General features: G+C 43.9%; 1 protein-coding gene across 1 annotated transcript in view; it reads left to right on the forward strand.

Moving 5' to 3' along the window:
- Positions 1–12,111, forward strand: part of PTPRJ (protein tyrosine phosphatase receptor type J) — a 190,225-nt gene extending 178,114 nt beyond the window's left edge. Inside the window, exons 22-25 of the mRNA XM_055354944.2 lie at positions 1,249–1,368; positions 4,762–4,922; positions 5,681–5,816; positions 8,491–12,111. Of these exons, the coding sequence (XP_055210919.2) occupies positions 1,249–1,368; positions 4,762–4,922; positions 5,681–5,816; positions 8,491–8,649 (576 nt within the window). The 3' untranslated portion in view covers positions 8,650–12,111. The remainder of the gene's footprint in view (positions 1–1,248; positions 1,369–4,761; positions 4,923–5,680; positions 5,817–8,490) is intronic.
- Positions 12,112–15,933: the final 3,822 nt, after the last annotated feature.

A 15,933-nucleotide genomic window follows, 5' to 3' on the forward strand; every position in this document is an offset into this window, starting at 1 on the left:
AGGCCAGGCACAGAGGCTCAGGCATGTAATCTCAGCACTTTGGGAGGCCAAGGTGAGAGGATCACTTGAGGCCAGGAGTTCAAGAACAGCCTGGGCAACATAGTGAGACCCCCATCTCTACAAAAATACAAAATAGCTGGGTGTGGTGGCACGTCTCTGTAGTCCAAGCTCCTCTGGAAGCTGAGGTGGGAGGATCACTTGAGCCTGAGAGGTTGAGGCTGCAGTGAGTCGTGATCGTGCCATTGTACCCCAGCTTGTATGACAGAGTGAGACTGTCTCAAACAAACACACAAACAAAAAACAGAAAACAAAACCCAAAACAACTCAAACTTCTCAGGTGAGTCAGATAATCAATTAGCTTTGAAAACTACCAGCAGTAGAGCACACCTTAGAATACTGAGTGTGTGTGCGTGTGTGTGTATGTGTGGGGGGTGTGTCTCTGTGTGTGTGTGTGTGTGTGTGTGTGTGTGTGTGTAGTCATTTGCCAAATGGGTATTCAGATATTCTTGGAGAGCAGGTGTTTCCTGGTTATTTCTGTTCACATCTGCCCACCAACTTTATAGAAATCAAAGACCCCAGAATGATTTAATTTGATTTTCTTTATTGGTGTGTGTATTTGTATTGCAACCGATGTATATCTGAAAGCCTTGGGAAAAAGTCCTCATTTCTTCCAGCTGTCTGGGGTTATGGGAGAAGATGAGGTCAGTGAACAGTTGTGGTGGCTACTCTAGGGGCAAAGGGAGCTGGATGGGGACTGTGTCCTAGGTCAAGGGACAGCTGCTGCTCTGCTCTAAATCAATTTTCATGCTGAAAGCAGGGCCTAGTGTAGGCAGATCTGATTTTTAAAGAGAAAATAAGTCTGGATTTTTATGAGAAATTTTAAGAGTTGGCAAGAATTGTAAATTAAAAAAAGAAAAAACAAACAATTCCAACAGGTGCTGTGGTGTGCCCATAGACCCAGCTACTTGGGAGGCTGAGGCATGAGGATTGCTTGAGTGCAGGAATTGGAGGTGGTAGTGTACTATGATCTCATTTGTGAATAGCCTCCACACTCCAGCCTGGGCAGCATAGTGAGACCCTTTCTTTATAAAATAAAATAAAAAAATTCGAAGGGTCAAACAAAACCCAACTAGAAGGTCTGATTCCATCTCTGGTGCCAGTTTTCAATAGCTAGTCTCCCTTGTGAGGTTTTAGTGATGGCAGATGGCATGATCTGAGTCTTCTTATAAAAATGCAATTTTGTTCTAGACCAAATGTGAGGAGTATTGGCCCTCCAAACAGGCTCAGGACTATGGAGACATAACTGTGGCAATGACATCAGAAATTGTTCTTCCGGAATGGACCATCAGAGATTTCACGGTGAAAAATGTAAGTAAGAAGCCAGGATCAATTCAGCTCATGTGATTACCATATGTTAATTTCGGGGTGATATGTTTTAGGTTGATATTAACTAATATGTTTTCCTATGCAGTGAGAAATGTTTTGCTTCTTTCCTTTCAGAACAGAACAATCCATATGCATGTATACTCCAAGGCAACCCCTTGACTTTTCTGGGAAATTTACTTTCTTGGGAATAACCTAAGTTATTTCTGAATAAAATGAATCTTAAGAGCATGGCTCTACATCAGGAACTCTTTCCTTTCTTTCCACTTCCAGGTGACTTGCTCATAGATTTTACAGAACAAACTGTAGCCTTTTGGATTATTTGGTTAGAAATATGGCATCAGGAGCGGCCACTTGCTGTTAGGAGTAATTGATAACAGTTACATTAATAGGATTCCAGGGCATATGCACATGGCCTCCCTTCCCCTCAAAATTTACAAAAGCAAATCCAATTAAATTGTGCAGGCATTCTAGGAAGTCGAGTTTATGTGCCTTTTTTCTTTTTCAAGGATGCTTTGAAAATAGAGGCAGTGCCATGAAGCAGCACTGGTATCTGTTGATGGGTGTGTGCATTGGCATAACTCTTCGCTGTTTATATCACAGGCCTAAAAATTAGGCATGTGCTGGCTTGAAGTCTGAGACTATCCTAAGGAAATAATCTGAAATGCAACCAAAGGCTTATTCAGAAAGACGAGTCTCAGCATTATTTATAATAGAGGAAAACTTTGGAAACTATGCAGACATGGTTTTGTAGCTTTTGTAGCTTTTGCAGAATGGATAACTTAACTATGACTCGTCTGCTTATAATATCATTATTCAGCTATTAGAAATGATGGCCCAGGTGCGGTGGTTCATACCTGTGAGGCTAAGGTGGGAGGATTGCTTGAGCTCAGGTTTGAGACCAGCTTGGGCAACATGCTGAAACTCCATCTCTACAAAAACAAAACCAAACCAAACCCAAAAATTAGCCAGGCATGCTGGCATACACCTGTAGTTCCAGCTACTTGGAAGGCTGAGGTAGGAGGACGGCTTGAGCCCAGGAGGTCGAGGCTGCAGTGAACCGAGATTGTGCCACTGCTGCACTCCAGCCTGGGTGACAAAGCAAGACCCGGTCTCAAAAAAAAAAAAAATAAATAAATAAGGGATGGGTAGACTATATAATTACCATGGGGACATGGTAGGATGTAATGTAAGAGAAACATTCTAGGAGATGAAAATGTATGCATATTATGAATAGTGCATAAAAGGAAAGCCGGGAAGTAGATTCACTGGAGTTGAATCTTGAATCTTTTGGGTGGGTTTTGGGGGTTGATGGGTTAGGGTCTAGTTTATGAGATTATCCTAGAAGATTCCATAAGTCATGGATAAAGTATAGTATATTAAGTAGTAATTCTTTACTAATTACTGTGTCTCAAAGGGTCTGGCCTCAATATTTCAGTTCCTCCTCTGGAGATGCCATCAAAGCTGTTACCATGATCTGGCCACTTAAATAATGCAGCTCACAGTAGTAGAAAAATGTCATGCTTATTTCTTTTTTCTTTTCTTTTCTTTTTTTTCTTTTTTTGAGATGGAGTCTCTCTCTGTCATCCAGGCTGGAGTGCAGTAGCACGATCTCGGCTCACTGCAACCTCTGCCTCTCGGGTCCAAGCGATTCTCCTGCCTCAGCCTCCTGAGTAGCTGGGACTACAGGCACCTGCCACCATGCCCAGCTAATTTTTTGTGTATTTTTAATAGAGATGGGGTGTCACCATATTGGCCAGGCTGGTCTTGAACACCTGACCTTGTGATCCACCTGCTCGGCCTCCAAAAGTGTTAGGATTACAGGTGGGAGTCACTGTGCCCAGCCTGTCATGCTTATTTCTATAGATTTTGCTCATTTGAACCGACTGGCTTCTCCTTGGTTGCCTCCACTGCTTGGGACTTACCTTGTGGAGGGGAATTTAGGATGGAGTTGTCCACATCATTTTTAAAAATTGCTGTTACTATGATTATTATTTTTTATTAACTAAACTCCAGACTTTATTCAGATTTCATGTTTTTCCACTAAAGCCTTGTTTTGTTCCTGGCTCTGATCCAGGACACCACATGGCATTTAGTACCATGTTATTTTTTAATTATACAAAATGCATGAATACATTTTCCTTTAGAAAATCGAGAAATTACAAACAGAGCTAAAGATTTCCTTTGACTACCACCCCTAACCTGAGCCCCTTTGCCCCTCCATGAAGATAATACTAAGTATAACCCTCCTCACTTCTCCCTCTTCCTCTCCCCCTCCTTCTCCCCTTGCCCGCTCCCACGCTCCCACTCCCTTTCCTCTCCCCTCTCCCTCTCCCTCCTCCCTCTCCCTCCCTTTTTCTTCCTCTTCCCCCACCTCCATCTCTCACAGCTGGTTTCTGTCTTTGGATCAGTACTTCTGGTTAAATGTGTGAATGTTAACTTTATCTGTGATGAGGTCTTCTAGCACCTCTCCCTTCACTCTGTCTTTTTTTCCTGTTTTCCAAATTTTGAATACTGCACATTCTTATCATGAATATACATTTCAAAAAATGAGTGTCAAAGGGCAGCTGTCATAATGGAGATGGAAATGCCTGCAGTGCGGATGTAGGTCACATGGGTACGGTCATTCCCTGGTATGGGTATAACGAGTACAGCTGAGTCAGGGACAGGACTCGCTCCAGCTGGGGTGGGCTTCTGGTGCTTCAAGGTATATGCTTTGGTATGAGGTAGGGAACCAGTCTGTGTAATAATGTGCTCTATTGTCTTTCAGATGTTGAAATGGATGGTTTTTTGGGGGAGTCCTTTCTCAGCCCTCTCCAGTTCTAAATATTTGCATGGTGCTTGCTAGTGGCCTGTCACTTTATTCGCTTCTCTAGGGGACATAGTGAATTATGAGGCCATTCTTGCCTAGAAGGCACTGATTATCATGGTGTATTTGAGTAAATTATTTTTGGTTTTATTGTCAGTGACATTCCCAGGGGGGCTCGGGGATGGGGCTCATGCAGCTCTAAGGAGGTACAGGTGTAAGAATGTGAGTTCATTATTGATAGGCAGCTGTGGCAGGAAGGGAAGGATCTGAATGCAGAATTGGAGGATGAGGGACTTCTGTTGCATCTGAAATCAGTGTTGGGGAAATGACTTCACTTCTGTGAATCTCTGCTGCCTCATCTTTAAAGAGGGATAATAAACTCTCCTTCTTGAGCATATTGTGAGGGTTTGATGAGCAAGCACTTTATCAGCTGCTGTGCAAATGTAAAGTTTAATTTTTAGTCATTACAACTCCCGGTTAGTACTCAGGCTCTGCTTGAGTTCCCCTGCCTTTTTGATGTTGTTAGGCAGCCTTTCTGTCTGGATCTAAATCATTTTCTGGGCTTTTAGATCCAGACAAGTGAGAGTCACCCTCTGAGACAGTTCCATTTCACCTCCTGGCCAGACCACGGTGTTCCCGACACCACTGACCTGCTCATCAACTTCCGGTACCTCGTTCGTGACTACATGAAGCAGAGTCCTCCCGAATCGCCGATTCTGGTGCATTGCAGGTACGCAGATGGCACATCACGTGTGACAGATTTCAAATGTCATTATATATTTATGAGCACTTTACAAAAGCAGAGCCTAAGAGGGAATGTAATAGGCATTTACGAATTCAGGAAAGGTTGGGATAAGGAACCATGGACTTACTCCCTAAGCCCTGAGCTTCCAAAACAGGGGTTGGCAAACTGTAACCCATGGATCAAATCTGGTCAGCTGCTGTTTTTGTAAATAACATTTTCTAGGAACACGGCATGCCCATTTATTTATATATTGTTTATGGTTGCTTTTCTGCTACAGTGACAGAAAGAGACCATATGGTTTGCAAAGCTTAAGATGTTAACTATCTGGCCCTTTACTGAAAAAGTTTGCCAACCCCTAACAATAAGAAGTTAGCTTTGAAGCTAAAGGAATTAATTTAGGACAGAAGACAGGAGGGGCTCTGTTGCCCAGTGGGGAAAAAATGGATAAAATGTGCCATCCTGGGTTATGGGCAACTTGAATGGGACTGAGATTGAAGAAGCTTGAGCAAAGGGTTATATGTGTGGCATCTGACTCAAATGTGAGTTTGGGACTTAGGCCCCAGTCCCAAGCTAGTGCTGTCTGACTTGCTGAGGCTTCAATTGAGCAAATGTGTACTGATCCTGTGCATTGCCCTGAAAGTGTGACAGTGAAGGAAAGCAAGATGTATGTACAAATGAGGAACTCTAAGAGGGTTGCAGTCGAGGGAACCCACTGTAATAGGCTTATTTCTCTTTTCTCTCAGTGCTGGGGTCGGAAGGACGGGCACTTTCATTGCCATTGATCGTCTCATCTACCAGATAGAGAATGAGAACACCGTGGATGTGTATGGGATTGTGTATGACCTTCGAATGCATAGGCCTTTAATGGTGCAGACAGAGGTGAGGCCAAGATCTGTATTTCACATTCCACCCTTCCCCTCCATTTTTTTTTTTTTTTTTTTTGAGACGGAGTCTTGCTCTGTCGCCCAGGCTGGAGTGCAGTGGCATGATCTTGGCTCCCTGCAACCTCTGCCTCCTGGGTTCAAGTGATTCTCCTGCCTCTGCCTCCCAAGTAGCTGGGATTACAGGCACGCACACCATGCCCAGCTAATTTTTGTATTTTTAGTAGAGACGGCGTTTCTCCATGTTGGCCAGGCTGGTCTCGAACTCCTGACCTCAAGTGATCTGCCTGCCTCAGCGTCCCGAAGTGCTGGGATTACAGGCGTGAGCCACTGCCTGGCCCTTCCCCTCCATTTTTAAAAGGTTGCATTGTGTCATGCACTTGTGTTAAAATATGTCACCCTTCCAGATCTTTCCAGCTCTTGGCTGTGAACTAACACTGGATTTCTTTGCAGACTTTAAGCTGACTTGGAATTAAATTACCCAATACAAGTGACATAGTAGTACTGATGTCAGTAATGGAACTACTACTGAGATAGTGTCAGGATTCTTTACCTTGCTGCCTCTGACTCATTAAATAATCTTAGGACATCTTTGAACTTTGGCTTCCAGGTTTTAAACTCATAAAACTGGTATTTTCCAGTCTTTGTTTCTAAGAAGGTCTGACCATCTTTAAAATAAGCTAATGAAACAAACTCATCAAACATTAATGATGTGACATATCATAATGCTGCTTAAATGTTAATACAGCAATTTATCCTCACCCAGACTTGTACATTTTAAAGACTATCAATTATCATAGCTACAGAGGGTGGCTGACCAGCGGAGAAAAGGAACACTTAATATCTATGGTATAGTTTCTGTACTACTGCTGGATTTGGTTTTACCCAAAATGTTACTGAGAAGAAGTGTTTTTGAGGCATGTTTTCAACAGAACATATTGCAAAGTTGCTTTCCTCAAAGGGGTGAATGTTCCTTGACCAGGATAAGAGCAAAATATTAATTTTGTATCAGGCTATCATCCTGTACCGATTTAGAACTCTATGAATATGTGCTGTGTTTTTGAGTCTAGCAGGGAATGTTCTAGATGCCTGGGTACATTGTGTGCTCTGGGGTGAGCTTGGTGGTTGTTGTGGAAAGAGTGAAATTCACCTCCTGTGTTGATCAAAAGAGAGATTTTATTTTTTCTGCTATAATTATATAAAGTAGTATTTCTCAATCTTTTATCCTTTTTTGAGAAACATAGAACTCTTATCCCTGCTACTAGAGTCTAATCTCTTTTTTATATTTTGAAAACAATACTTATTCATATGAAAGCATTTGACAATATATTTTTCTCTCCTCTTTTTTTTTTTTTTTTGAGACAGAGACTTGCTCTGTCACCGGGCTGGATTGCAGTGGTGCGATCTCGGCTCACTGCAACCTCTGCCTCCTGGGTTCAAGCAATTCCCCTGCCTCAGCGTCCCGAGTAGCTGGGACTACAGGCATGTGCCACCACGCCCAGCTAATTTTTTTTTTGTATTTTAGTAGAGATGGGGTTTCACCATTTTGGCCAGTATGGTCTCGATCTCCTGACCTCATGATCCGCCCGCCTCGGCCTCCCAAAGTGCTGGGATTACAGGTGTGAGCCACCGTGCCTGGCCTCAATATATTTTTCTCTTACTCTTCCTTCCCCAATCCTGCTTCCTGGAGGTAGCCAATGTTTATAGTTTGGTGTACATCTTTATAAGGCTCTTTATGTACATCTGTAAACACACACACACACAGTACTTTGAAAAAACTGGATGCTGTTTTTTTTTTTTGAGATGGAGTCTTGCTCTGTTGCCCAGGCTGGAGTGCAGTGGTGCCATCTCAGCTCACTGAAACCTCAACCTCCTGGGTTCCAGCGATTCTCCTGCCTCAGCCTCCTGAGTAGCTGGGATTACAGGTGTGTGCCACCACGCCCAGCAAATTTTTGTATTTTTAGTAGAGACGGGGTTTCACCATGTTGGCCAGGCTGATCTCGCACTCCTAACCTGAGCCGATCTACCTGTCTTGGCCTCCCCAAAGTGCTGGGATTACAGACATGAGCCACCGCGCCTGGCCAGATCCTGTTTTATGTATGTTGCTTCTCTGTGATTTTTTTTCTCCTCTTACAATATAATGGATATTTTTCTGTGTCAGCCTATACCCTTGTTTCCTCTTTTTTTCATCACTACCCGCAGATTCTGATATACCTACCTGAAGGATGGTCCTCATCCAGCTCCACCTGATCATCTCCTTTTAACCTCGCTCCTCGGTTGAGCATTACAGTTGATTCTTACTCTGTACAGTCTCACTAGCCAAGGCAATCTTGTTGGACATTTGATTGTTCGAATGTGTGTGTGCATTTTTTCCTCTACATTTCCTCCTTCCTTTGCCCTTCCCTGAGACTGTGGCATTTTTCCTTGGGGAGGGGAGGTGTGGAGTGTGCTCTTCTGGTTGAGAATCATTGAGGAAGGACATCTTGCTTCTGTGATTTCAGATTTCACTGCAATGTTGTTACCTCTTGAAACACGTTCGCTTGAACTGTTTGCTGTTGGGTGGATGGGGTTTGGGAGTTGGACGGGGGAATGACCTGTTTGAAAATAATTTTGGGTGCTAATTTCTGGGACCCATGTTCATTTTCTGTCTCTCTCTTTCCTTTTTCTATCAGGACCAGTATGTTTTCCTCAATCAGTGTGTTTTGGATATTGTCAGATCCCAGAAAGACTCAAAAGTAGATCTTATCTACCAGAACACAACTGCAATGACAATCTATGAAAACCTTGCGCCTGTGACCACATTTGGAAAGACCAATGGTTACATCGCCTAATTCCAAAGGAATAACCTTTCTGGAGTGAACCAGACCGTCGCACCCACAGCGAAGGCACATGCCCCGATGTCGACATGTTTTTATATGTCTAATATCTTAATTCTTTGTTCTGTTTTGTGAGAACTAATTTTGAGGGCATGAAGCTGCATATGATAGATGACAAATTGGGGCTGTCGGGGGCTGTGGATGGGTGGGGAGCAAATCATCTGCATTCCTGATGACCAATGGGATGAGGTCACTTTTTTTTTCCCCCCTTGAGGATTGTGGAAAACCAGGAAAAGGGAGCTATGATTTTTTTTTCCAAAACAATTTCTTTTTTAAAAAAGACTATTTTATATGATTCACATGCTAAAGCCAGGATTGTGTTGGGTTGAATATATTTTAAGTATCAGAGGTCTATTTTTACCTACTGTGTCTTGGAATCTAGCCGATGGAAAATACCTAATTGTGGATGATGATTGCGCAGGGAGGGGTACATGGCACCTCTTCCGAATGGGTTTTCTATTTGAACATGTGCCTTTTCTGAATTATGCTTCCACAGGCAAAACTCAGTAGAGATCTATATTTTTGTACTGAATCTCATAATTGGAATATACGGAATATTTAAACAGTAGCTTAGCATCAGAGGTTTGCCTCCTCAGTAACATTTCTGTTCTCATTTGATCAGGGGAGGCCTCTTTGCCCCGACCCCGCTTCCCCTGCCCCCTGTACATTTGTGCTCCATTTTTTCTTCCCTTTTCCCTCCCAGTTTTCTCCAAAGACTCTTCTGTTGGCAACATTTTCAACCCATTGGTTGGGTGAGAATGGCGACTCAAATATCACCTTGAGAATTTCTGTGGGTGGGAATGGGAGAAGCAGAGGAATCCTACAGTGGCAGAAATCCTTTTCTTGTCCCTGTATTATCCTTTTTCTCATGTCTGTATTTGGTATGAAGGATTATTTAAAGGTGCAATATGTGACTTAGTGATTCATGATGTTCTAGGTTTTTAGTAACGTTCTACTCAGGTTGGCATTTTATGTGTCTGTGTCTGTATGTGTGTGTGTATGTTCAGAAGCGTGGCAATCTGTGAACACTTCAGCGTGAATTCAGTGTCAGATTAATCCCTCCTTCCCCAAAGTCCACTGGCTTTCGTCTCTCTCTGCCGTGACACATATCGGAATCTACTGTGTATATATATATATATATATATATATATATATACTAAGCTCTCAAAAACAGTCATTCCTATGAATTGAGGTGTACAAAGTTTGAATTTGTATCAAAGATGTAATTATTATTTTTAAAACCTCTTTTCACTATACTGCTGCTGTAATTACTTTGATTTTTAAAATGTAGATTATTATTTTTTTTTTTGCTTCAGGTGTGTATCCACCAAGAATTTCAAATTTATGTGGATTTATTTTATTGGTACATAATCTGTAAAATTCTTAAGGCATTAACATGAAAAGTTTTTTTCTTCTTTTTATTTTATATTGTGGCTCAGGTTATATTTTGAAGATGTTTTGAGTTTATCCTCCAATAGGCAATGAAGTTGACAAGGTTTTATGAAGGAATAACCAAGTCCCTGGAGTCCTGTGGCTGTTTCCACAGTAATGCGTCCTGCTGTAAACAGGACAGGTGTGTCCTGTTGAGAATGGGAGCGGGCTCTTCCAGCCTCCTGGTCCTTCCTGACTCTGCCACGCCCCTCACCTCACTGGCACTTTGATAACTGACTGGACGTGTTAATGGGTCTTTTAGGGTTCTAAAGGGTGAACCACACTTTTAAAGCCCCGGCTGTGGTTCGGAGGGTTAGTGCTGTATGCCTTTTATTTCCCTTTCCCTTTGAGGTACTGAAAGGATGAAAAGGTGGTGTCATGTTTTGGGGAGAATCTTACTTCTCAAATGGAAATTGCACTTTTTGCTGAATCCTTTGCATTTTTTTGGTAGTAAGCAGTTCATTGAGTATCAGGTCCTCAAAGGAATGAGTTGGTCCGGCTAGGGTGGGCCCTCTTGACCTAACTTCAGAGGGGGCCTTGGCTCAGTAGGTGTGAATCAGGGAAGCCACATTGTCCTCAGGGTGCTGTATGAAGCTGGGTGTGGGCGGATTCCTCCCACACCTTCACACTGGCCTGCCTCCAACTCATACAGATCTCGGAGCGGTCGGTACTTCATTCACAGGTCCCTGTTCAGGCAGCAGTTCTGTGGGCTGCGGCCCTCTCCCCTCCAATGTGTCCGAAACCATTGTGATGGGTGGCAAATCCCAGGGAGCTCCTAAGCCCTGCTCTGCCCACATCACTGCCACAGAGAAGTCAGAGGAAGGGACTTGTTGCTAAAAAATCCTTTAAAATATTAAATACTTTAAAAGATTAAAGCAACATAACTGTAAACATATTGTATAAAAATGAAAAACACAGGAACCCTCTTCCCTTCCGCCTGGTGTGGGCTTGGGAAATGGGCAAGCGGCCCCAGCAATCATGGGAGGAACTCTTGCCGGGGAGCGGTCTGGGATTCCAAATGGGCAGGTCACACGAAGGTCACGATGCTTCTCTGCATCCTGAAAAGGGCTGGGGACAGGGCCAGTGGGGGTGGTAAGGGTATTTATAGCACAGTGCTTGAAAAGGGAAGATAAATGTGTAAATATAAAGGACACACAGGCTGGGGGTTGGTCAAAAGCAAGAGGAGGGTGCCTCTGAGCTTCAACCCCTCCCAGGAACAATGAGCTCAAATTGGAAGAGTCCAATGGAATCAGGGGGATGGTGTGAGCGCCCCTGTTCAGTCTTTGACAATTGCATACAGAAAAGCAGCTGGTATGGGTTTGGGTGTCAATGGAAGGGCCAAAGATTGGTGGCCAGCTGGTTTGGGGGATTTGGGCCATTGATAGCATCTCCCAGGAACAACGACTTTTTGCCTCCAAAGTTGGATCTAGTGATGATCGGCACCAGCAGGAAATGACATTTGGTGTCTGCCCACTGCAGCCATACTGTGACCTCCAGCCAGACTTCCGCCTAATTGACTCCACTGGATTTGTGCTCTGTTGAGTCAGAGGCTCCCGGGGGTTGGGGATTGAGGGGCGGGGGTCAGCTATGCAGCCCATCACGTGTGTTTTTCATCTGGGATGAAAAAGCCTGGTTCTCTTTTGAAATGCTTGATTGTACTTATTGAGCTAAACAAGTCTTGGTGACTGTTGTTGATTTGCCTCAAAAGTTTTAAGTTCTGGGTTTTCAGACTACTGTGTAGCAGCTGTGTGTTTAACATACTGTAGCTTTTTCTCCCTTGGGGGCACATACGAATAGGATGTGTTGATGTGGACTCTAAACTGTAATTTTCCTGTAACTATTTTGGAATGATGCATATTTCTAATGTTTGTTATACTTGTACAGAGTATTGCTGTTGGTTGCTTTTTTTTTTTAAGGAAAAAATGGCCTGAAAACATTTTTTTAAAGACTTACAAATACCAAATATAAAAAAATGTCAATGCATTATGCCCTTGCTTCTTTCTTTCTTCTTCTTTTTTCCTTCTTACAATGTGCCAAGCAGTTTACTGGCCTGCATTTTACTTGGGCATCCTTAACAAAAACACATTTCTCTTTGGGATTTCCGGATTGTTTTAGTTTTCTAGGGCTGTTGTAACAAGTACCACCAACTGGTGGTTTAAACAGCAGAGATTTACTTCCTACAATTTTGGTGGCTGAAATCCAGGTGTGGGCAGGGTTGGTTTCCTGTGAGGCCTTTTCTTTTTTTTTCCCTTTTTTTTGAGACAGAGTCTCACTCTGTTGCTCAGAGTGGAGTGCAGAGGCGTGATCTCAGCTCACTGCAACCTCTGCCTCCTGGGTTCAAGCAGTTCTCCTGCCCCAGCCTCCAGGCACCTCTCTTCGTAGCTTGCAGTTGGCTGTCTTCTCCCCATGCCTCCACATGGTCTTCCCTCTGCTTGTCTGTGTCCTAATCTCCTTCTTTTTTTTTTTTTTGAGATGGAGTCTTGTTCTGTCGCCCAGGCTGGAGTGCAGTGGCACGATCTTGGCTCACTGCAACCTCTGCTTCTCGGGCTCAAGCGATTCTCCTGCCTCAACATCCCGAGTAGTTGGGACTACAGGTGCCTGCCACCATACCCAGCTAATTTTTTTGTATTTTTAATAGAGACAGGGTTTCACCATGTTGGTCAGGCTGGTGTCGAACTCCTGACCTCGTGATCCACCCGCCTTGTCCTCCCAAAGTGCTGGGATTACAGGCGTGAGCCACCGCTCCCGGCTAATCTTATAAGGACACGAGTCATACTGGATCAGGGCCCACCCTATTGACCTAATTTTACCTTAATTACCTCTTCAAAGACACTCTCTTCAAATGTAGTCAAATTCTGTTTTAGTGGGGGTTAGGACTTGACCATATGAGTTTTGGAAGGGTCCCAGTTCAGCCTGTAACACATATTCAGGGCAATTTAGTGAAGAGGAGGCTTGGAAGAAGTGGCTGTGTGTCTTAAGATTGTGTGTGTTCCCAGAAGGTTGGAGGTATGAGCCTGCAGGTGGATGGATACCCAGTTGGTTGGGGGTGTGTTATGATATAGTTAGCTCTCCTGGGCTTTCTGCTTAGGGACAGCGCTTGGGCTGCGGATAAAGTATCCATCATCTTCCTGTTTTGATTCAGGCCAAAGTTGTCCCAGAACTTTTCTGCCCACAGTGTTGGTTTAGAGGAGGCAGGGAGACACATTGCTGACCTGTTATCTGCATACTTAAAAAGAAAAACCAAACTAGGCTACCCTGCAAAATAGCACAGCATTCTCTGCTCCTAGCACTTAGTTTGATAAAAACTACCTTACCCAGGTATAGCCTAGGAATTGAGATATTGTGGGAAAGAAAAACCGAATGATCACCTGTGGTCTTATAAAATGTAAAGCTTAAGTGAGAAAACAAATTCATAGAACTATAAACAGAGAACAATCCCAATAAGAATTAAATAAGTGCATAGAAGAAAAGAAACACAACTCTAGAATAATATAATAGTGGGATTAGGAGTGGATTTTATTTTTATATTTACCTGTTTATAGTTTCTAACTTCTCCCAATGAATATGGAGTACTTAAGAGTAACTAGTTTAAAACTTAGCACTTTTCCCTCCTTGCCTCAAAAAAGTGAAGCTACAGTATAGTTTTAAATTTACTAGTCAAGTTACAAAATTCTTTTTTTTTTGAGACAGAGTCTCGCTCTGTCACCCAGGCTGGAGTGCAGTGGCACGATCTTGGCTCACTGCAAGCTCCGCCTCCCAGGTTCACGCCATTCTCCTGCCTCAGCCTCCCTAGTAGCTGGGACTACAGGCGCCCGCCACCATGCCCGGCTAATTTTTTTGTATTTTTAGTAGAGATGGGGTTTCACCGTGTTAGCCAGGATGGTCTCCATCTCCTGACCTTGTGATCCGCCCGCCTCGGCCTCCCAAAGTGCTGGGATTACAGGCGTGAGCCACGGCGCCTGGCCAAGCTTCCAAGTTCTGATAGCCATCCCATCCCTTCTGGGGTTTCACAGCTCTATTTGGGGCTGAACGTGGCAGATCTCTGGGGCCTCCAACATGAGAGCCTGGGCTTTACCTTCCTGCAGGCAGGTGAAGAAGCCTCCTGACCCAAAAGGTGAGTAGTGGGCCCCTGTTGGGGCCAGCAGTTTTGGATGATGCCACTAGATGGCGGCAGAGAACTGGGCTGTGGAAGCAATCCTTGGCTAGGCTGTGGCCGGGCAGTGGAGCACAGAGGATTGGAAAAGGAACCAGGAGGTCCGTAAGGCAAGGCTAAAAACCAGCAACAGGGCGAAGGAAGCGCCCTTGCCAGCAGCTGGCAGCTTTCCGTATAATTTGTTAGATAATATGTTTATGGTAAAAAAATTTAGGAAAAGAAGGAAAATAAAAATATCCTATGTTGTCACCATTCAACAAGATGTCCCCCAGTAATCCTCCCGCCTGGTATTCACACTTTTGTGTAGCCCCTCCTCCACTGTAGCAGGGTTGGTCTGTGTGACCGGTAGATTGCAGAGAGGTGATGGCATCCCACTTCTGAGATAAAACTGTGCAGTTTCTCTCTCGCTGTCTCTCTCCCTCCAGCCCCCCTCCCACGGGACTCTCTCCAAAACCAGCTGGCATGTTCTGAGCAGCCTTGAAGAGAGGTCCACGTGGTGGGCTTCTTCTGAACCTCCTGCCAACAGCTACATGAGTGGGCCTGGAAGCAGATTCTCAGGTCAGCCTTTGGATGACAGTAGCCCTGGCCGACAGCTTGACTGCAGCCTCCTGGGAGACCCCAAGCCAGAACCTACCCAGACTCCCTGACTTGCAGAAAGCATCTGAGATGATAAATGTTTACTGTTTCAAACTGCTCTGTTTTGGGATAATTTGTTACACAGCAAGAGATAACTAATATGGGCTAATATATCCCACCACATAGGAAATACCACTGTTAACATTTTACTGTAAATAATTCTGTAACCTTTAGAATTCTCACAAACACCACACACACACACACACACACACACCCCATATGTGCACACATGCATACATCTTCATCTTCATGTATTTGCTTTCATCTTTTTGCAAAACTGCAATCAAACATGTTCATATTTCTTTTTAAGATTAACATATTTCTTTGAGTAATATTTCTACTGAAGCGTAATACAGACAGAAAAATGCACTAATCATAGGTTGGCAGTTTGAAGAATTGTCCAAAAATGAACACACCCATATAACCAGCACCCAAATTAAAAAGTGTATACGACCAGCATGCCATAAGCCACCTTGGTGCCCCCTTTCAGCCACACCCTGGCAAAGCTAACCACTATCCTGGCTGCTAACCTTTTAAAGTTGGTTCTGTGCTCAATTTTTTGAAACTTGCTTCTTTTTTAAAATTAAAAATTTTTATTTTTAGAGACGAGGTCTCACTCTGTCATGCAGGCTGCAGTGCAGTGGCACTGTAATGGCTCACTGTAGCCTCAGACTCCTGGACTCAAGTGATCCTCTCACCTCAGCCTCCTGAGTAGCTGGGACTATAGGTGTGTGCCACCACACCTGGCTAATGAAACTTGCTTTTTTTTTTTTTTTTTGAGACAGAGTTTCGCTCTTGTCACCCAGGCTGGAGTGCGATGGTATGATCTTGGCTCACTGCAACCTCTGCCTTCCAGGTTCAAGCAATTCTTCTGTCTCAGCCTCCCAAGTACCTGGGACTATAGGCATGTGCCACCATGCCTGGCTAATTTTTTTGTATTTTTAGCAAAGACGGCGTTTCACTGTGTTGGCTATGCTGGTCTTGAACTCTTGACCTCAGGTGATCCGCCCACCTCAGCC

This window comes from Gorilla gorilla, chromosome 9 (assembly GCF_029281585.2).
Source record: "Gorilla gorilla gorilla isolate KB3781 chromosome 9, NHGRI_mGorGor1-v2.1_pri, whole genome shotgun sequence".
In the NCBI taxonomy this organism is placed as follows: Eukaryota; Metazoa; Chordata; class Mammalia; order Primates; family Hominidae; genus Gorilla; species Gorilla gorilla.